Source organism: Mauremys reevesii, linkage group 2 (assembly GCF_016161935.1).
Source record: "Mauremys reevesii isolate NIE-2019 linkage group 2, ASM1616193v1, whole genome shotgun sequence".
Classification (NCBI taxonomy): Eukaryota; Metazoa; Chordata; order Testudines; family Geoemydidae; genus Mauremys; species Mauremys reevesii.
Genome location: NC_052624.1, coordinates 625,001 through 646,164, shown reverse-complemented (window position 1 = coordinate 646,164; position 21,164 = coordinate 625,001). Strand labels below are relative to the sequence as shown.

The following is a 21,164-nucleotide window of genomic DNA, read 5'->3' as shown; positions in this document are numbered from 1 at the left end:
GCCTTCTCCAAGGTGCGTTCTTGGTCCCATCTGAAGCAGGCAAGTGACCTACCTGATTTCTCACCCTGGGGAGGCGAGGCTGCATGCCTTGGGTGCTCAGAGAGCCCCTTCTGTTTATCCAGATAGGACAAAACCACTCTGGAGTTGCCTGGTAGTTTGCAACCCGCAGTGGTAGTTCTGGGGGCAGTCTTTTCCCCAGAGGTTATCCCAGTGGACCAGCCCATTTTGTTGTGAGCTGCAGGCCTCCCCCATCCCGTGTGTATCGGCGCTGCAGCTCCTTTAGCAAGACTTAGGAACCTTGCTACCAGAGAGCTTGGCAGGGTTGCATCATGGAGTCGTCTGCACCTTGGCACTGTGTTCTTGCCTAGATCTGGCTCCCTCCTCAGACCTCACCTGCCTCATTTGGCAGCTGCTTGCTCGTCGTCGGATTGTCAGTGGTGTGTGTGGATCCTCACTGGCAGGAGACGGAGATGGTTGTGCAGATCCTGCAACCTGTGCTCCTCTCCCACTCCTTCAAGGCCAGCTTGCCCTCTGGATCAGTGAGGGAAGGGCGCGGTGGGGGAGGCTGCATCTCCCAGGGGGGACTCCAAGCGGGGTGCTGCTGGACGCACAGTACGCAGGTGCAACCCCAATGGACGCGGCTGGGCAGGAGGCCCCACACGTGCCCTGGCAGTGGGATTCACCTGGACAAATGTCACCAACAACTGGTTACTGTACAGTCAGGAGCCATTCTTTACAGTGGGCACTTGGCCTGAGGAACTCACTGCCACTAGTCCGAGGGCTGAGCAGGAGTCATAGAATCATAGAATATCAGGGTTGGAAGGGACCTCAGGAGGTATCTAGTCCAACCCCCTGCTCAAAGCTGGACCAAACCCAACTAAATCATCCCAGCCAGGGCTTTGTCAAGCCGGGCCTTAAAAACCTCTAAGGAAGGAGATTCCACCACCTCCCTAGGTAACCCATTCCAGTGCTTCACCACCCTCCCAGGGAAATAGTGTTTCCTAATATCCAACCTAGACCTCCCCCACTGCAACCTGAGACCATTGCTCCTTGTTCTGTCATCTGGTACCACTGAGACCAGTCTAGATCCATCCTCCTTTGGAACCCCCTTTCAGGTAGTTGAAAGCAGCTATCAACCCCCCCTCATTCTTCTCTTCTGCAGACTAAACAATCCCAGTTCCCTCAGCCTCTCCTCATAAGTCATGTGCTCCAGCCCCCTCATCATTTTTGTTGCCCTCCGCTGGACTCTTTCCAATTTTTCCACATCCTCCTTGTAGTGTGGGGCCCAAAACTGGACACAGTTCTCCAGATGAGGCCTCACCAATGTCGAATAGAGGGGAATGGTCACGTCCCTCGATCTGCTGGCAGTGCCCCTACTTATACAGTCCAAAATGCCGTTAGCCTTCTTGGCAACAAGGGCACACTGCCGACTCATATCCAGCTTCTCATTCACTGTAACCCCTAGGTCCTTTTCTGCAGAACTGCTTCCTAGCCATTCGGTCCCTAGTCTGTAGCAGTGCATGGGATTCTTCCATCCTAAGTGCAGGACTCTGCACTTGTCCTTGTTGAACCTCATCAGATTTCTTTTAGCCCAATCCTCTAATTTGTCTAGGTCCCTCTGTATCCTATCCCTACCCTCCAGCGTATCTACCACTCCTCCCAGTTTAGTGTCATCTGCAAACTTGCTGAGGGTGCAGTCCACGCCATCCTCCAGATCGTTAATGAAGATATTGAACAAAACCGGCCCCAGCACTGACCCTTGGGGCACTCCACTTGATACTGGCTGCCAGCTAGACATGGAGCCAGACAAGGGTCAGATGTTTGTCTGGATACAGGCGCATCTGGAGCTGCCACAGGGGGGTGACAAAAAACTGAAACGAACCCAAGAGTCTGGCAGGGCTCCCTGGCCTCCTGCTTTGGGGTGTTTGCAGCCTCCCTGGGAAGGGGCAGGAGAGAAGAACTGCTCACCACAGGCTTCATGCAGCTGGCATTGTGCCAGCTGTGCCCTCCTGGTTTACTCTGGCTGGTTCGGGCTGCTGGGATAGTCTGTGTAGTGGGGGTGCTGAGAGCCACTGAACCGAACGAATCCTGCATACGATGGAAACTCCACTGCACTCCCAGGTCCAGCACCGAGGGGCTAGTGCTACAGTCCTCAGAGAAGCCAGCCCTGCTGCAGTGTCACGAGCCGCATCCCAGCCCGGGGAGAACATGGAGTCAGGGTTGTGAGCTGTGTGGTCCCCCGTGGGCTCCGTGCCCTCTGCTCCAAGCCCTTGTCTGAGCCGGCTTCCCTGGGGCGCCAGGGACAGTCTGAGGTGGCCCTGCGGTGTGAGGTCGCTCAGTGTCAGCACACCCAAGGGGGATGTTGTAGCCACCCGGGGGGCAGCCTGCAGGCGGGTGCCAGTCACACGCCAGCTCACCCAGCTCTCTCTCTTGCAGGCCACCAACGGCAGCGGCGCCTTCAGCGACTACTCCTCCTCTGTGCCCTCCACCCCCAGCATCAGCCAGCGGGAGCTGCGCATCGAGACCATCGCTGCCTCCAATACCCCCACCCCCATCCGCAAGCAGTCCAAGCGGCGCTCCAACATCTTCACGGTAAGCGTGGCCAGTGGCGGGACACACCAGGCAGGCGGGCGAGGGGAGAGTGGCTCCATCAGCACAGGGCGGCCCTGCTCACGGCCATTCACGTGCTGGTGCCACCGAGCAGAGCGTGACTTCTGTGGGCACGTGGGCACAGAGAGGCTGTGGGGAGCGCGATGCAGAGCATTTGTGTATGTGTGTGTGTGTGTATCCTCTGTGTGTGCGTGCGTGCATGTCTGTGTGTGTGTGTGTGTGTGTGCGCGTCCTCCATGTGTGTGTGCACGCACATCCTCTGTGTGTGCATCCTCTGTGTGCATGTGTGAATTCGCCCTGTGTATATGTGTGTGTCCTCTGTGTGTGTGCGCGCGCACATCTTCTGTGTGTTTGTGTGTGCATGTCTGTGCATCCTCTGTGTGTGTGAATTCGCCCTGTGTGTATGTGTGTGTGTCCTCTCTGTGTGTGTGTGTGTGTGCGCGCGCACATCCTCTTTGTGTTTGTGTGTGCATCCTCTGTGTGCGTGTGTGAATTCGCCCTGTGTGTCCTCTGTGTGTGTGCACGCGCGCGAATATCCTCTGTGTGTTTGTGGGTGCATGCGTGTGCATCCTGTGTGTATGTGTGTGTGCGCGCGCGCGCGCGCGTTCTGTGTGCGGGTGCATCCTCCATGTGTTTCCTCTGTGTGCCTGTCCTCTGTGTGTGCATGTGCATCCTCCGTGTGTGCGTGTGTGAATCCTCCCCTTGTGCGTGTGCATCCTTCGTGTGCATGTGTATCGCGTACGTGGGTCTCCTCTGCGTGCATGAGCACGTGCATCCTGTGTGTGTATCCTCCACATCCATGTGTGTGAGTGCATCCTCCGTGTGTGTGCGTGTGCATCCTCCTGGCGGGGGGCGTGAGGAGCGGCTCTGCCTGTGGGCATACAGCGCTGCTGCTCCTTTCCCATCGCTCTCCCGGTGCCCTGTCCCCCGCGCAGGGGCTGACATCCCCAGAGGCTGGGGCTCTGTTTCTGCACTGGCTGAATGGGCCAGGCAGGGTCTCGGAGGCGGTGGTGCTCAGAGCCAGCAGTGGCGCATGGAGCTCCTCTTGCATCCATGTGTGATGCTAGCCAGACACCTAGGAGCTTTGTGGGGCCCCTGCTGATATGTAGGGGGAGGGCTGGGCGTGTCTGAACCAGGGGATTGAGGGACCCCCAGCCCTGCGACATCATGGGGAGTCAATTGGGGACATTTACAGCTGTTATTTCTGCTGGTTGTGGTTGCACCTCATCTCTCAGCACACTCTACACCCATGTGCACACACAGCCACCCCACTGTGCCCAAGGCACCTAGGCCTCCGCACACACCATCCCAACGTGCCCCACATGCACCTCCGTCCCCATGTCTGAACACACACAGCAAGTAGGAACCCCACTGTTCCCCAACACCCGTACACCATTGTGCACACCCGCCCACTGTTCCCCAACACTCGTACACCAGTGCGCACACCCGCCCACTGTTCCCCAACACCCGTACACCAGTGTGCACACCCGCCCACTGCTCCCCGACACCCGTACACCAGTGTGCACACCTGTCCACTGTTCCCCAACACCAGGGCGCACACCCGCCCACTGTTCCCCAACACCCGTACACCAGTGTGCACACCCGCCCACTGTTCCCCAACACCCGTACACCATTGTGTACACCCGCCCACTGTTCCCCAACACCCGTATACCAGTGCGCACACCCGCCCACTGTTCCCCAATACCTGTACACCAGTGTGCACACCTGTCCACTGTTCCCCAACACCAGGGCGCACACCTGCCCACTGTTCCCCAACACCCGTACACCATTGCGCACACCCGCCCACTGCTTCCCAACACCTGTACACCAGTGCGCACACCTGTCCACTGTTCCCCAACACCAGTGCGCACACCCGCCCACTGTTCCCCAACACCTGTACACCAGTGCGCACACCCGCCCACTGTTCCCCAACACCCGTACACCAGTGCGCACACCCGCCCACTGCTCCCCAACACCTGTACACCAGTGCGCACACCCTCCCACTGCTCCCCAACACCCACACATACCCACCTTCCCAGTGTGCATACCCATATGCTCAATGCATACACCTCTCACCCATCTTCACCTCCCCAACACCCTCGTCCCCAGTGCACACAGTTCCCACCGTGGACCCCGCTGCTCCCCAGCACCCTCCAGCACATGCACCCCCCAAATTCTTGCCCCATTTCCGCTCAACAAGGGCCTGTAGAGTTTCCTATGTGGTCATGCCCACCGTTGTGCTCCTGTTCTAATGGATGTTCCTGCTCCCTCCCCCGCCGTTACTCTCGCTCATGTTCACACTTGCTGTTGTGCACCAGTGCACATCGGTTCTCTCATGCGCTCTCACGCTCGTCCACGCACCCACTGGTTCCGGACTCGCGGTCGGTTCATGGTCACGCTCTCCCTTTCGCTCCTGCTGGAGCGCGTCAGGCTTGTGGTGACATGCTCATTCTCAGCTTCTTCATTCTGGGCTCATGCTTCATCACTATGGAAGTCATCAATCGGGGTTCACGCTCGCTTGCCGTCTCCAGGGGGTTCCTGCTCGCTTGCCCTCTCTCGCTCAGCCTGGGGCTCACGCTGGCTTGCCGTCTCCAGGGGGTTCCTGCTCGCTTGCCCTCTCTCGCTCAGCCTGGGGCTCACGCTCGCTTGCCGTCTCCAGGGGGTCCCTGCTCGCTTGCCCTCTCTCGCTCAGCCTGGGGCTCACGCTGGCTTGCCGTCTCCAGGGGGTCCCTGCTCGCTTGCCCTCTCTCGCTCAGCCTGGGGCTCACGCTGGCTTGCCGTCTCCAGGGGGTCCCTGCTCGCTTGCCCTCTCTCGCTCAGCCTGGGGCTCATGCTGGCTTGCCGTCTCTTGGGGGTTCCTGCTCGCTTGCCTTCTATGTGGGGCTCACACTCGCTTGCTCTCTGTGGGGTTCATGCTCGCTCAGTCTGGGGTTCTTGCTCACTTGACCTTGTGCTGGGGCTCACGCTTGCTTGCTCATTCTGGGGCTGACGCTCGCTGGCTGCACGCACGTGACTCGCATCGGGTGGTGGCGGTGGCGGCAGCAGCAGAATTTGAAGGTGCTGCGCTGGGCAGAGCAGTTTGTCCGGCTGCTGGCGCGGCCAAGCACCCCGCCCCATCCCTGCGTGCGCGGGGCGGGGGAAGCGGCAAGGCCTGCTCTCGCTGGGTCGGCTGGCCCCTCTGGGTGGGTGTGCAGGGCCTGGCCTGGGTTTCAGCATTGGGGAGAGACACTAGGTACCTGCTCTAGGAGCAGCTGAGTCCCAGAGGCAGCTCATCCAGCTCTGAGCTGTAGTTTGTTCCCTGGAGTTTCTTCTGCAGGCTGCCTCGGGCCTCTCCTGTGTTCCTGTCCCGGTGAGTGAGGTGCAGGCAGAGGGTGTGTGTCAGTGGCCACCAGGTGGAGACAGACTCCCGTTCTCAGTGACGGCTGCCTCCCAAGCTAGCAGGGGAGTAACTCCCGGGCTCGGCCTGCGGCTGCCTCTGGCTCCACGCTCCATGGCCTGTCTGTCTGTCCCCACCGCTGACAGACTCATGTCCGTGTTCTGAGTATAACTTGCCAAACTCTTTATTCTTTCGATATTTGCAGATATGTGCCACTGTTTCCAACTTTTCATCTACAAAAAGGCCTTTCCAACTCCTTCCAAATTAGAAGATCCAGGTGGTTACACACGGCACCTCTGTACAAATTCTCTCACTTTTCATTGCCTCTCCAGGGCCGGATAAGGGATGGGCACTGGGATTGATCTAAGATTAGAGGCTCGCCCGCCCGCCCTCCAGCCAGCATGGGTTCCCCTCCTGGAGACACGCAGGAGCCTTTTAACCCCCCCCCAATGTACAGTCTAGGAAGCGCTGAGACGGCCTGCGCCTTCACTCTGAGCTGGGACATTTCTGGGCCTGCCGGACGCTGTCTAGGCACTTTCCGTCTTCCGGGGATGCCAGGCGGACGACCCTCCTGGGATGGAAAGACCTGCAGACCCAGCGGGACCAGGGCAACGGCAGCAAGTGGAGCTGGATGGGCCAAGGGACGCTTTGCTGCCACTAGCGCCTGCTGCTAGCACTCCGGCCCCTTCCTTCCTCCTGCATTTTCCTGCAGCCTGCATGGACTCCTGCTCCTCCTTCTCTTCCTCCTCGTGGCAGAGCAGCCATCTGTGTCTCTTTCATTTCTTCTCTTTCAATCTCCTGGTTTTATTCTGGGCCCAAACGCGAGCGGATTGGTGTCCCAGGCGCGCGGGGCAGACGTTCCTTTCTGAGCCAAAGCACACGGGGAGCTCCCCACCTGAGGGAGCTCGTAGGACACAAGGGAGAGACGTTGTTGCTGCCCTTCTGCTGCCATTGTTGTGATTCTGAATGTATTGATTGTGCTCCATGCCGTGTATGACTTGATATTTTCCTGTCTTAAGCACCTTGAATGAGTTCTGCTCAACAGACTGTATATTTCATATTGTATTTATTGGAGTTTGCTCTCACCACAGCCATCCTCAAGGAGTATCCGATACTGCGCTAGACTCTCTAGATGTAAACTAGATAGTTATTGTCCATGCTCTTTTGTAAGGGGCTGGTCTCTGCCCAGTGACCTGTGCTACTTTGTATGGTGCAAGTGTGTTCACAGAATAAATCTGTTGGATTAGTAGGAGTGTGAGTTCCTTTCACTGCCTTGGCCTCCTGCTTCCATCCATGCTCCACCGACATCCCATGCTCTTCCTGTTTGTGTCACCGTGTGCTGTGTGCCCCCGAGGGAGTGAGGAGTCAGGGGCAGCCCTGTGCTCTGGGGCAGGGTGTTAGATGGTTGGGGGGCTGGGCGGGAAGCTTGGGAGCAGGTGGGGAGGCCAGGATGGGAGCTGAGTCTGGTCACAGTATCCTTAGAGGGGACGGGGAAGAGGCTGCCCTGGGAGCGTGTGCTGGCCCGGTGGGGAGAAAAGTGGGCTGCGTGTTACTCCTTCCCCTGCCCCTGTGTCTAATGCGCCTGTGTCTCTTCTCTTCCAGTCTCGCAAGGGCGCAGACCCGGAGCGGGAGAAGAAGGTGCCGGAGTGCAAGGCGGACAGTATCGGCAGCGGGCGAGCCATTCCCATTAAGCAGGTTCGGATTCCCTGACCCTCCTAGCCGTGCTGCTGGGGCGGGGTCCTCAGCCTGGGCCGGGGCGTGCTGCATGGGTGTGCCATGGGTGCACGCTGGGCCAGGCCGCGGGGGCGTCCAAGTGGTAGCAGGGGGAGTGTCTGTCTCAGGCTCATTGTGTTTCCATGCATGTGTCGCTGTCACTGGCTCTGCATTCAGCGTGTGTGTGTGTGTGTGTGTGTGTGTGTGTGTGTGTGTGTGTGTGTGTGTGCAGCCCCCACCTGTGCCCCCTCGTGCGTGTGCAGCCCCCACCTGTGCCCCCTCGTGCGTGTGCACCTGCTGCGTGGGTGTTTGCCATACTCGTGCTGGTCCTAATGCTGCCCAGCAGAGGGCAGCAGAGCGCCGCTGTGGCTCAGCCGCTGGCTCCGGCTCCTGGCTGCCGGCTCCGGCTCCTGGCTGGGGTTTGCTGTCTGAGGACACGCAGGCTCTGACCTCGTGATGCGGAGCAGTGCGCTGTGGCCGGGCCTGCATGGCCAGAGTGCGCCAATTCATGCTGGGCAGCTCAGGTTCTGCTGGAGAGCTGGGGAGCCGTGACTCCAGCCTGCAGCCCCTCTCTGTGTCCGGCAGCCCCAGAGGTGGTTCTGAGCCCAGGCTCCAGGGTGGCGGATGGTGGGAGTGGGGCCAGCGGCAGCTCCCGTGCAGTCACGAGGAGGGGCCCCAGGGCAGCGAGCGAAGGGGAAGGGAGGGGCCAGGCATCATTCTGTTCCCGTGGCAGCTCTGGTGGGGAAGGCCAGGCCAGGTCTGGGTCACTTGTGGGAAGGGGCAGCCAGGGCAGCTCTGGCTCCAGGGATAGGGAGAGCCGAGGGCAGCTCTGGCTCTGGGACGATGGGGAGGGGTCTGTGGTTGGCTCTCGGGCTTTGGGGAGGGTTCTGTGGTTTGCTCTGGGGCGATGGGGAGGGGTCTGTGGTTGTTCTGGGGCGATGGGGAGGGGTCTGCGACTGGCTCTGGGGAGGGGTCTGTGGTTGGCTCTCGGGCTTTGGGGAGGGGTCTGCGGTTGGCTGTGGGGCGATGGGGAGGGGTCTGTGGCTGGCTCTGGGGCGATGGGGAGGGGTCTGTGGTTGCTCTGGGGCGATGGGGAGGGGTCTGAGGTTGGCTCTGGGGAGGGGTCTGTGGTTGGCTCTCGGGCAATGGGGAAGGGTCTGCAATTGGCTCTGGGGAGGGGTTTGCAGTTGGCTCTGGGGTGATGGGGAGGGGTCTGCGGTTGGCTCTGGGTAGGGGTCTGTGGTTGCTCTGGGGCGATGGGGAGGGGTCTGCGACTGGCTCTGGGGAGGGGTCTGCGACTGGCTCTGGGGAGGGGTCTGTGGTTGGCTCTTGGGCAGTGGGGATGGGTCTGCGGTTGGATGAGGGGCGATGGGGAGGGGTCTGTGGCTGGCTCTGGGGCTTTGGGGAGGGGTCTGGGGGTGGCTCTGGGGCGATGGGGAGGGGTCTGTGGTTGCTCTGGGGCGATGGGGAGGGGTCTGGGGTTGGCTCTCGGGCAATGGGGAAGGGTCTTCAATTGGCACTGGGGAGGGGTTTGCAGTTGGCTCTGGGGTGATGGGGAGGGGTCTGTGGTTGGCTCTGGGTAGGGGTCTGTGGTTGCTCTGGGGCGATGGGGAGGGGTCTGCGGTTGGCTCTGGGGAGGGGTCTGCGACTGGCTCTGGGGAGGGGTCTGCGACTGGCTCTGGGGAGGGGTCTGTGGTTGGCTCTCGGGCTTTGGGAGGGGTCTGCGGTTGGCTGTGGGGCGATGGGGAGGGGTTTGCAGTTGGCTCTGGGGCGATGGGGAGGGGTCTGTGGTTGGCTCTGGGGAGGGGTCTGTGGTTGGCTCTCGGGCAATGGGGAAGGGTCTGCAATTGGCTCTGGGGAGGGGTTTGCAGTTGGCTCTGGGGTGATGGGGAGGGGTCTGTGGTTGGCTCTGGGGAAGGGTCTGCAATTGGCTCTGGGGAGGGGTTTGCAGTTGGCTCTGGAGTGATGGGGAGGGGTCTGTGGTTGGCTCTGGGGCGATGGGGAGGGGTCTGTGGTTGGCTCTGGGTAGGGGTCTGCGGTTGGCTCTGGGGCGATGGGGAGGGGTCTGTGGTTGGCTCTGGGGAGGGGTCTGCGGTTGGCTCTGGGGCGATGGGGAGGGTTCTGCGGTTGGCTCTGGAGTGATGGGGAGGGGTCTGTGGTTGGCTCTAGGGTGATGGGGAGGGGTCTGTGGTTGGCTCTGGGGAGGGGTCTGCAGTTGGCTCTGAGGCAATGGGGAGGGGTCTGTGGTTGGCTCTGGGGAGGGGTCTGCGGTTGGCTCTGGGGCAATGGGGAGGGGTCTGCGGTTGGCTCTGGAGTGATGGGGAGGGGTCTGTGGTTGGCTCTAGGGTGATGGGGAGGGGTCTGTGGTTGGCTCTGGGGAGGGGTCTGCAGTTGGCTCTGAGGCAATGGGGAGGGGTCTGTGGCTGGTTCTGGGGTGATGGGGAGGGGTCTGCTCATTGAGTCTTTTCCTCCCCACCAAAGTGGAGCTCGACCTGAGGTCCCCGTGGGCTGTTTAATCCTGTTTCTGTTAGCTGGGGGCGTCTGGCCATCCCTTTCCCTTGCTCCCCTTTCTCCCTCGCTTGTGGGGCTGGCTGCATCCCCGGGCCCCACTGCAGGGGTTGTGTGCTGGCCCTGGCTCTCCCAGCCCCTCTGCAGGCGTCTGCTGTGGGATGAACATATCCCCAGCCCCACAGCCGCCCCAGCACCATCACTTTCCCCAGGTTCATGGATGCCAAGGCCAACAGAGACCTTTGTGCTTGTGACAGGGGAAGTTTTGCCTCTTTGAGGCGCCCAGGGGTGGTGTGTGATTGCCCCGGGTCACCGGGTCGGGGCTGGAGTCGGTTTTGTGTTGTATTGTTGAAGAGGAACCCCTAGATATGGAACCTGGCCCTTGTTGCTGCCCACTCTGACTGGAAGAAGGGTCACATGACCATCTCGTCTGCCCCCCGGTGTAACGCAGGCCAGAGACCTGCCCCCCAATAATTCCTAGAGCCGATCCACCCCCTCCTCCCCAACTTTTAGAAGCAGTGTCAGGTCAGGGTGGGTCCTTAGTGGCTGGGTTCATGTGCTGTGCCCCTACCCCTGTGCAGGCTGCCAGGCGGGAGGGGCAGGGGAGAGTGCTGGGCAGAATCCCTGCGTGTAGGGACAAGGCTGTACCCTCACTGTACTCCTGAGTCAGCCCCCAAGACTGGCCTCGGAAAGTTGCAATTCTCCATGTTCACTGGACTCCAGGAGCTGGGGCTTTCGGAGAAGCACCAAGTGCTGCAGAAACCACAATAAAATCACGAGAAATGGCGACTCTGGTGGGACGTAGCGGCTGGGGCCCTGTTGTGCCGGCTCTGTACAAACGTGTCCCAGACAGTCCCTGGCCCAAGGAGCATTGTGGGAGTTGTCCCCGTTGCCAAAGGGCAGTGCAGATGTGGTCAGTCAGGGAGGCTCAGGTACGGTGGGGAGCGGGAATTTGAACTGCTGGGTGGACAGATCCTGTGCAGCGGCCCCGGGATATGCTTGGGCTTCTGGGGTGTCACGGTGTGGAGGAACCGACTGCCCTGCCAGGTGGGCCCAGGGGACGCTCGGCCTGCACTGCTTTCGCCCTGAGAGCAAGGAGAGAGCGATGCCTCCGGAGTCTCGCTGCACTCGCTGCTGAAAGGCCCCTGCTTGGATGGGAAACGTGAAGTCTTTGCTTTAGCAGCCCAGCAGGGTGCACAAGCTCTGTTCTCTCCTTGTCCGAGGAGTGTGCAGAGCCGTCTCTGCTCAGGTGCCCATAGACCCTTCAGCTGGGAGGGTGGCGCCCATGGCTTGGATGAGGGCCTCCCTTCTCTTCCAGCAGGTCCCGTTCCTTCCAGACGTTCTCCCAGGGCTCCAGCTCTCGGAGCTGTGATGGCTCCTGGGTCATACCTCTGACCCCGAACCCTTGTGGGGTGACTGAGATCCCTGCAGCTGATTGGCTGCACTGCCCCGGCATGCCAGTTACAGCTCCTCCTGGGCTTTCCCGGCCAGGCCAGGCCGGCTCTGCTCGCACGGCACGCTGCCTCTGATGGGTGTCAGCAGAGCCCTGGCAGGCTTTGACAGGCCCTGGCCAGCAGCCCGGCTCAGGGGATCCCAGCCTGCCTGAAGGGTGGCAACAGGTACCTTTTCCTTGTTTCTCTGGCCCCGTCACCGCAGCGTGGAGTGCCTCATGCTCTGACAGGCTTCCTGCATTTGCTCTCACTGTAGGCAGGCCAGAGCAATCATCGGGGAACTGGCCCACAGACACGGAGGGACCGGCCTTAGGAGTAACTGGCCAAACAGGAACCTGAACCCAGTTCTTCTGGGTCCCAGAGGAGAGCCCCAACCACTGGACCATCCTTTTGCCAGGTGCCACCTTGAGACAGCTCTCCCCGGGCAAACACTGGCCGCTGCCAGAGGACACCTTGACCCCTGGGAAGCAGCATTTCTGATGTCTCTGCAGAGAGCTGGGGACCAGTGGATGCTGATACAGGTCCCCTTCCCTGAGGCTCTGAGGACCACAGTCCCATTTTATTTCTGCATGGTGTTGTGTCCCAATGAACTGGTGGGCCCTGGAGATTGTAGAATACAGCTCAGCCCTAACCACAACCCCCTTTCCAGGGACCCGTCCGTCCTATGAGAAACGACTGCACTGTGAAATCACCACTCTGCTGCTGCTAGCAAGGAGAGTGTGGCCAGAGCCATACAAAGACAAGTGAGTTAATTCGCAAAGGAAGAGAGGCTAAGATCCATTTCCCAGCGTCTGTAGGGAGGAGCTGGCTGTAAACCTGCAGTGAGAGGTCCTCAGAGCCTCAGCAGAGGCGTGGGAAGGATGCAGTCTTGCCCCACACTCTGGTTCAGGGCTCCCTGCAGAGAGGTCGTGAGGGCCCGATATTCCAAATGCAGAACAGCCGCCAGGGCTTCGGAAGCTGTTGCTGAGAAGTGCAAACCTTGTAACCGCTGCTCAGCTCTCCTGGGGCTGTTCCTTCCGAGGGGAGTGGGGACCTCAGCAGATCTCCACCTCTCCAGACTGTCACAGCTCGTGTGACAGCTGGCTGTGTAACTGCGGAGGGGCTAACGCCCCCCCCACTGACGCAGAGGGACTGAGGATGGATATGGGCTAAGTGAGGTGGCTGGAAAGTGGGACCTTCTGCCTGGGTGTGTGCGGCCTCTGGTAGAATGCTGCCCCGCGGGCACAGCCAGTACGTGGGGGAAGTCCTGCTACTCGTAGGTGACCTCCCTTATTCTCAGTCCAATCTGCCTAGTGACCTTTCTGGGTGGCTGAATTCATCTCAGCTTCAGCGGCAGAGCCGCAGGGCCCTGCGTGAGTGGGCTGCGTGCTCGGACAGGAGGCTGTTCAAGAGAATCCCGGAAGGAATGAGTTTGGGGGATGCTTTTGCACCAGTGGGGAAGGCTGCTGTACCGGGGAGCAGCACTGCCCTGCAGGAAGCTGGTGGCAGCTGCTGAGCCCTGCCAATCACAGCACGCCCAGAACGTGCTGCTCGTGAGCCGATGTGCGTCTCCCCCAAACTCCAGTCGCAGTCTCTAGAGCTGGAGGCGCCCAACTCCCATGGCCCCCGCGTGAGACGAAGGAGTCCAACCTCCTCTCTCTAGCCCTTCCCCTCTGAGCTCCTGCTGGTGCGAGGGGTGCTGCACCTGAGGCTCCAGCTCCCCACCTGGTGCCCATCCTGTGGCCTTGGCAGGCCCAGGCCCGCACTGGGTGGGGAGAGGACCTTTGTGGCTGGATGCTTGTCACTGAGAACTGGGCTAGCTGGGCTGGGAGGCTGCTGTTCCCAGCTGGTGGTTACTGGGAACAAACACACATCCCCTTCCTCCTGCAGATGCTGCTGTTGAGTGCACAGTCACATAGTCAGCCCCGAGGGCCTGGGGTCCCTGGGCCAGCTCTGGCTGGGCTGGCTTCTTCAGCGGGGCCCAGAGCCGGGGACAGGGACTCCTCCTCCTCGGGATCTGGGACCATGCTGGGAGCTGAGATTACATTTAAATTGCCATTTGCATTTTCCAATCAATACACGACTTTACAATTAAGTTTGGTGTTAAAATTCTTAGCGAAAAGTGAGTGGAAGGGAGATTTGTGGAGTGAACGAGTCCTTTGGGGGCCATCGTGGCTCCCTGCCTCATTACACTGCATATTGCTGCTGCTGCCACTGCGTTTACTGTGCACCACCCAATCTGAACACAACACGCCGAGACAGTCACACAGTCCAGCCTCGCGGGGCAGGGGAGGCGCCTCAGAGGCGGTGGACTGGCCTGTGGTTCATCCCTCCCGGCCTCTTCCCTTCTGGGACATTCACACTGGGGAAAAGGCGCTAGCAAAGGATTCAGAACGTACAGGACTCCCCAGGGGAGGCCTGGGTACATAAATGGATGTGCGTGGCCATTGGGAACACGCAGGATTTGTGGAGAGTGTGTGTGTGAGTATGTGGGGTTGGGGATTCTGTGGGGGGAGCTGGGGCATTGTGTGCACAGAGCATGCGCGTGAGTGGGATGTGCTAGCACAGAGGTCTCCAGCCCTTTGGGGGTGGACCCCCCGTTTGTGATGGTTCTGCCCCTGGGTTCACATGTGGCTGCTGCATCTCACCTAGGCTTTGTCCTTCTCCTCAGCTCCTTATTTCTTTTTCTGTGTAGGATTGGGATTTTGCTCCATTTTTCAGGAAATGGGAAAGCTGGATCTCCCTAGCTGCTTCTAGGTCCAGCCCCAACCCAGAGAACAAGTCCAGCCAGTGGTTTGAGCATTGGCCTGCTAAACCCAGGGTTGTGAGTTCAATCCTTGAGGGGGCCACTTAGGGATCTGGGGCAAAAATTGGTCCTGCTAGTGAAGGCAGGGGGCTGGACTCGATGACCTTTCAAGGTCCCTTCCAGTTCTAGGAGATTGGTATATCTCCAATTATTATTATATTTATTAACAGGGAGCCCTGGTGCAAGCCACACTGCAGTGTCACGAAAACCTGGATCCAGCCCTTGCTCCCTCCCACTTCTTTCTCCAACCCGCCCAATTTCTAATGCCTCAGTACAGAACAAGTCTGTCTGCTTCCACTGCCCTGAAAACGTCTGGAGCCCCATGCGTCCCAACCCAGCCGTGCTGCAAAAGCCTGGATCTACATGGAGCTTGCAAGGTTTTGGCCCTGAACCCTCAATCTGTATAATCGAAATAAAGAGCAAGTCTGGCTGATGCAAACTCCACTGGAAATATCTGGAATCTGGGGCACCCTAGCTCAATAGTCTTGGAAAAACACGATGCTGATACCTGCCTTCTCGTGTGCCAGGATTTGTCGTGGTCCTGATTTGCATAGTGGGTTAGGAGCAGCTGCATTTGTTGTCTCTCTAGACAGCACAGTTTGGGGTTGAGGCCAGCATTGGCAAGGGGTAGCAGGGTACCGGCACTCAGTGACTTAGTTTGCAATGCTGTTGCACCCAGGCACACCAGGATCCAGACTTTTCAAGGAGAACAGGGGCAGTTACACTTGGCCTCTCTTTACATGGTAGAATTTTTGGTTTGTAGCAAATATTAGCAGGATCTGGCTGGAGAAGTCAGATGTTAAAAAGCCAGCAGGGGCCATTATGACCTCCTACATAGCTGAGATAGGGAATCTTGCCCAGTGGTTCCTGAGTCAAGCCTGTAACGTCTCCCTGAGCTATTAGAAAGAGATCCGGCTTTGAGTTAGACTCCAAGTGATGGAGAATATCATCCTTAGGTCAGTTGTTCCCAGGGTAAAAGCCCTCACTCTAAACGTTTGGTGCCCTGTTCCTAGTCTGAATGTATCTCGCTTCAGCTTCCAGCCATCGGATCTCATTCTGCCTTTGTCTGACAGAGCAAAGAACTCTCGGCTATCAGAAATCTCTTCTCCACTAGTTACTTGTAGACCCCATGGTCAAGTCTCGGAGATAAACTAGATTGAGCTCCTTTAGTCTCTCATGATAAGGCAGGTTTTCCAGGCGAATGATTCTTGTGGCTCTTTCCAATTTGTCAACGTCCTTTGGAAATGTGGACACCAGAATTGGACACGGTATCCAGTCATGGTTGCACTAATGCCTTGGGCAGAGTCAGTATCATCTTTGTGCTCCAACTTGATATCCCCTTGCTTCTATATCCCTGGATTGCATTCACCCTCTTAGCTACAGATCGCACTGAGCGCCGATGTTCTCTCCATTTCCACCATGACCCGTACCTTCTTTTCAGTGTCACTGCATTCCAGGAGACAGACTCCCTGTACATCTGGCCTGTCTTGTTTGTTCCTAGATGTATGACCTTGCATTGGGTGATACCGATAGGTTTGTATAACTGACCTGTCCCAACCATCATTTACCACTCCACCAATTTTGTGTCCTCTTCAGATTTTACCAGCATCATTTTATATGTTTTTCGAGATCATTGATAAAGATATTGAATGGATTTGGGCCAAGAGCTGAGCTGTGTGGGACACCTCTAGAAAGACGGTCATTGGATGATGATTCACTGTTTACAGTTACTTTTTGTGATCTATCACGTAACCGGTTTTTACTCCATTTTTTATCAGCTATGTTGATTGTATATAGTAGTAATTTTTAAATCAGAATGTCATACTGTAACAAGGTCCTTGCAGAGGTCTAAGCATGGTTATCAACACAGATAACTTTCTCAATGAAACTCATGATCTCATCAAAAATAGTATCAGGCTTGTCTGACAGGATCTGTTTTCTATAAAACACTGTTGATTGGCATTAATCATGCTGCAGTCCTTTAATGCTTATCTGATTTCTTTCCATACTGGCCTTTCCATGATTTTGCCTGGTATCAGTGTCAGGCTGTCCAGCCCATAGCCACCGGGGCCTTCCCTTTCACCCTTTTAAAATACTGGCACAACGTTCACATTTTTCCAGTCCTCTGGACTTCTCCGGTGTCCCAGGATTTCTTAAAAATCAGCATTAATGGCTCAGAAACCACCTCAGCAAATTCTCTTAGAATTCCTGGGCACAAGTTATCTGAGCCTGAAGATCTGAAGATGTTTAGCTTCAGCAGTTGCTGTTTAACATCCTCCCCAGTTCCTGTAAAAATAGGAAGTATTTCCGTCTCATTGTGAACGGTAAGTATATCATCCAACTTCTTCCCAAATACTGAACAGAAATATTTGCTGAACACTTCTGCCTCTCCTGTGTCACGTTGGCCGTTTTACAATGATAGTTTCACTGCTGCCCCTGGAGGTGTCATATGTTGGGTCTTTCTGATGGAGATTAGGCAGTGGGACTGGGTCCCAAAGTTGGTTTGATCTAGCAGCCCGGAGGTTTTCGATCCAGGTTTTTGCGGTGCTGTTGGCCTGCTAGCTGCAGTTAGGCAGTGGCATTTGGGCCAACAATGGGCTAGATCCAGCTTTGTCCCCAGACTCCATTTTCCATTCTTGTTTTTGTTTCCCAGTTCTCTCCTCTTGGCCTCCCGTGCTGAGCACTCCTCTTGGTTTGGCTGTAGCACCATGCAGGAGGCCCTTCTTGCTGTCTGTGTCTGCAGAGCAGTCTCTGGCTCCCGTCTCCCTCCCCTTGGTGAGGTTTGTTTGCCTAACTAGATTAGCAGCGACTGTAGATGGTTTTAACTCCTTTAGCTGGTTGTGCTTGACCCCAGGGGCCCGACAGGCCCAAGTCTGGGCTGCACAGCTCCGGCACTCAGGCATGTGCAGAATTCACAGTTGTGCCGCCCTAAGCGCCAGTACAGGCCGGTGGAAGAACACCACCATTGCTTGGGGAGGTGGAGTTACTATAGCAACAGTCGCTGTAGTGTGCGTCTACACTCCACCAGCCGCATAGCTACAGCACTGCAGTGCCCTAGCGCAGACACGGCTCCGCCTCCTGGCCATCCTGGCGATTAGCTTTGCCAGGCATTGCGCCCTCCTCCGGCGGTCTTGCCCTGCAGCCCCTCTCACTCCAGGAACTGCCGCCTCCTCTTCGTCATCAGCCCTCCGGCCAGGTCGCTACGCAGTGTCCCCTTCTGGAGGGGAAGGGGGGCTGTAACCATCCCAGGCCTGGCTGGTAGGGGAACCCGGGCCAGCCCTCTACTCCGGCTTCCAGCTCAAGGTCCCTCCGATCAGCAGCCACGGCCTGCACTGTTCTGCCGTGCTGCTTTCCCCCGAGCCTTCCCCTACCTTCCTGGGTTCCCCAGCCTCCCACCTCCCTCCTCTCGGGGAGTGACTGTGGACACCCCTGCTACCCGTAATGTACCTCCCTGCTCCGACGGAGTGACTGCAGCCGCCTTCTGCTGCCAGCATCCTGGCTTTATAAACCCAGCTCAGCTCCTCTCCCCGCTGGGCTTCGGCAGCGCGCCAGCTTTCCGTTGGGTGCAGCCCACGCGTTAATGGGCCGAACGGACCCCTCGGGCCGGGGGCGGGGTGGACACCCCTTCAGGCAGCCACAGCCCGGGGAAAAGTGTCAGCGCCCAGGGCCCAGGGCGGAGCCGGGCTGAGCAGCTGCTCAGAGGGGATGAGAAATGAAGCCAGACAACTCAAGAGGAGCCATAGGCTGCGCCTTGCTACCTGGCTTCTACCCTGGGGACAGGAGTCCCTGATGCCCCTTGCTGCAGTGTCTGCCCCATGCCGTCTGCCAGCCCCCTGGGCCCAGCCGATGGCAGGGGAGAGGCAGGCCTGGGAGCTCATTGTGTGTTTTCGCTGTGTGCTGCGGGTTGCTTGGCCCTGCTGGTCGCATGCCCTTCCGCCACCCCGACCTCGCACCCCTGGGCGGCTTGCCTCCCGACTCAGGAGCTGCTGGGGAGCACGGCTGGGGTGCGGGCGTGAGAAGGCCTGAGGGGGGGGTGGAGAGTGGCAGGAGGGGGGGGCGTGGGCGGCGCCGGCCGGGGTAGGTGTTGGAGGGGGAAGGCGTGGGCCGCGCCGGCCGGGTAGATGTTGGGGGGGGAGAGGAGGCGTGGGCCGCGCCGGCCGGGTAGATGTTGGGGGGGGGGCGTGGGCCCCGCCGGCTGGGGTAAGTGTTGAGGGGGTGGGGGGGAGGCGTGGGCTGCACTGGCCGGGGTGGAGCCGTGCCAGGGATGGTGTCCCACGAGGGGTGCTCCCGGGGCGGTAGGGGTGGGGCGGTGCCAGGGACGGTGTCCCATGAGGGGCAATCCCGGGGCGGTAGGGTGGGGCGGTGCCAGGGACGGTGTCCCACGAGGGGCAATCCCGGGGCGGTAGGGGTGGGGCGGTGCCAGGGATAGGGGCAATCCCGAGGTGGTAGGGTGGGGCAGTGCCAGGGGCGGTGTCCCACGAGGTGTGCTCCCGGGGCGGTAGGGTGGGGCGGTGCCAGGGACGGTGTCCCACGAGGGGCAATCCCGGGGCGGTAGGGTGGGGCGGTGCCAGGGACGGTGTCCCACGAGGGGTGCTCCCGGGGCGGTAGGGGTGGGGCGGTGCCAGGGACGGTGTCCCACGAGGGGTGCTCCCGGGGCGGTAGGGTGGGGCGGTGCCAGGGACGGTGTCCCACGAGGGGTGCTCCCGGGGCGGTAAGGTGGGGCGGTGCCAGGGACGGTGTCCCACGAGGGGCAATCCCGGGGCGGTAGGGGTGGGGGGCAGCGCCAGGCCAGGGCAGGATTTGAGGTTCTCGACTCCTCTCCCGCAGGGCATTCTCCTGAAGCGCAGCGGCAAGTCCCTCAACAAGGAGTGGAAGAAGAAGTATGTGACGCTGTGTGATAATGGAGTCCTCACCTACCACCCCAGCCTGCACGTGAGTGACCCCCGGGCAGACCCTGCAGAGCCGGGGGGTGGCCGGGGGGAGGCACAGAGGTGGTCTCTGCTCTGCTGCTCCTGCAGGTCCCTCGGGGGGTGTCGTGACCCCCCCAAAGCACCAGGCCTGATGGGGGGGAGGGGGGGCTCCGCAGCCTGGGTAGACCCAGGACTCAGCCTCTCCCCGTAATGGGAACCCAGGCAGGCACTCTGGTCCCCGCCGGCCAGGGCAGCACCTCTCGCCCCCCTCCGGAGCTCGGCAGCACATGGAGCGTCTGGCTGAGGGGAGGGGCCAGTGAACATGCCCCTTTCTTTTCCTGGCCAGTCCCCAGGCAGGCAGGGCCCCTGGCAGGAGGGAGAAGGCGAAAGCTCCTTCTGGGTGTGGAACGTGTTCCTGGCTGTTAGGTACTGGGTAACAGAGAGGAGGTGCCGTGCACAGCCTGCCGAGCTGAGCTGTCACTCGATGCATCTACAATCCTCTTCGCGGCTGGCTCACAGCTGCCTCTTCCATCCATCTCTGTCGCCTCCCTGCTGCGGGGCTAATGGCTTCTCTCCCGTTCCCTCTTGAGCACAGTTTGCTGCTAAGACAGTGAACTGTGGCCACCGACACACCTGTGGCCCTGCAGACCGCGGCACCCTCTGGACAGCAGGGATCACTTCCTGGGGGGCACAGGGCAGCCAGTGCGCAGTGGGGTCCGGAGCTAGCCAAAGGGGTGCCGTCGTGCCCCGGGGCTTGAGGGGTGAGCTGCTCCATGCTCAGAGCCCTGAATCCCTCGGACCCCAAGTGTTCTAATGCCCAGAGCTTCATCCCTCAGCTCCTGGAACCCCGTGTGCCCTGTCCTGCAGCAGCTCACCTCGGAGCGCCACCTCTCATCCCATTGCCTGAAACCATGGGACTGTAAAACCTGTTCTCCTCCTCCTAGCTCTGCTGTGCCATCCGACTCCTCTTCCAACCCCCGGGTCTCTGCCCCGGTCTCCACTCCCCGACTCCCTCCTGCATTCTCCCTTCCATAGCCTTGGACCCTGCCATTGCCTAGAGAGAGGGCGTGCATGCATGTGCCCCGTGTGTGTGTGTATGTGTGCGCGTGTGCCCCGTGTGTGTGTGCGTGTGCCCTGTGCATGCGTGTGTGTGCCCCGTGTGTGCGTGCGTGCGTGTGCCCCATGTGTGCGTGCGTGTGCCCCGTGCGTGCGTGCGTGTGCCCCGTGCGTGTGTGCGCGTGCGTGTGCCCCGTGTGTGTGTGCGTGTGCCCTGTGCATGCGTGTGTGTGCCCCGTGTGTGCGTGTGTGCGTGTGCCCCATGTGTGTGTGCGTGCGTGTGCCCTGTGCGTGTGCCCCGTGTGTGTGCGCGTGCGTGTGCCCCGTGTGTGCGTGCGTGTGCCCCGTGCGTGCGTGTGCCCCGCGTGTGTGCGCGTGCGTGTGCCCCGTGTGTGCGTGCGTGCGTGTGCCCCGTGTGTGCATGTGTGTGCCCCGTGTGTGTGTGCATGCCCTCTGCATGCGTGTGTGTTCCCCGTGTGTGCGTGCATGTGCCCCATGTGTGTGTGCGTGCGTGTGCCCTGTGCGTGCGTGTGTGTTCCCCGTGCATGTGTGTGGCCCGTGTGTGCGTGTGTGCGTGTGGCCCATGTGTGCGTGCGCCCACCCCGTGTGTGCGTGCGTGCGTGTGTATGCCCTGTGTGTGCATGTGCCGTGTGTGTGTGTGTGTGTGCGTGTGCACCACCTTTACACTGGGGTCAGAGCCGGCCCTTGTTACCTCGGTCAGCTCCCACTGCTGAGGGTGGAGGAACTCCTTGGGA

General features: G+C 59.6%; 1 protein-coding gene across 3 annotated transcripts in view; it reads left to right on the top strand.

Moving 5' to 3' along the window:
• Positions 1-21,164, top strand: part of AGAP3 (ArfGAP with GTPase domain, ankyrin repeat and PH domain 3) — a 213,067-nt gene that overhangs the window by 115,440 nt on the left and 76,463 nt on the right. For 2 of the 3 annotated variants that reach the window (XM_039523630.1, XM_039523629.1), the window contains exons 8-10: positions 2,437-2,592; positions 7,589-7,681; positions 19,271-19,375. In XM_039523630.1, the coding sequence (XP_039379564.1) occupies positions 2,437-2,592; positions 7,589-7,681; positions 19,271-19,375 (354 nt within the window). Of the gene's footprint in view, positions 1-2,436; positions 2,593-6,191; positions 6,330-7,588; positions 7,682-19,270; positions 19,376-21,164 lie in introns of those variants that run through there. The other variant, XM_039523631.1, reaches the window with a different exon arrangement.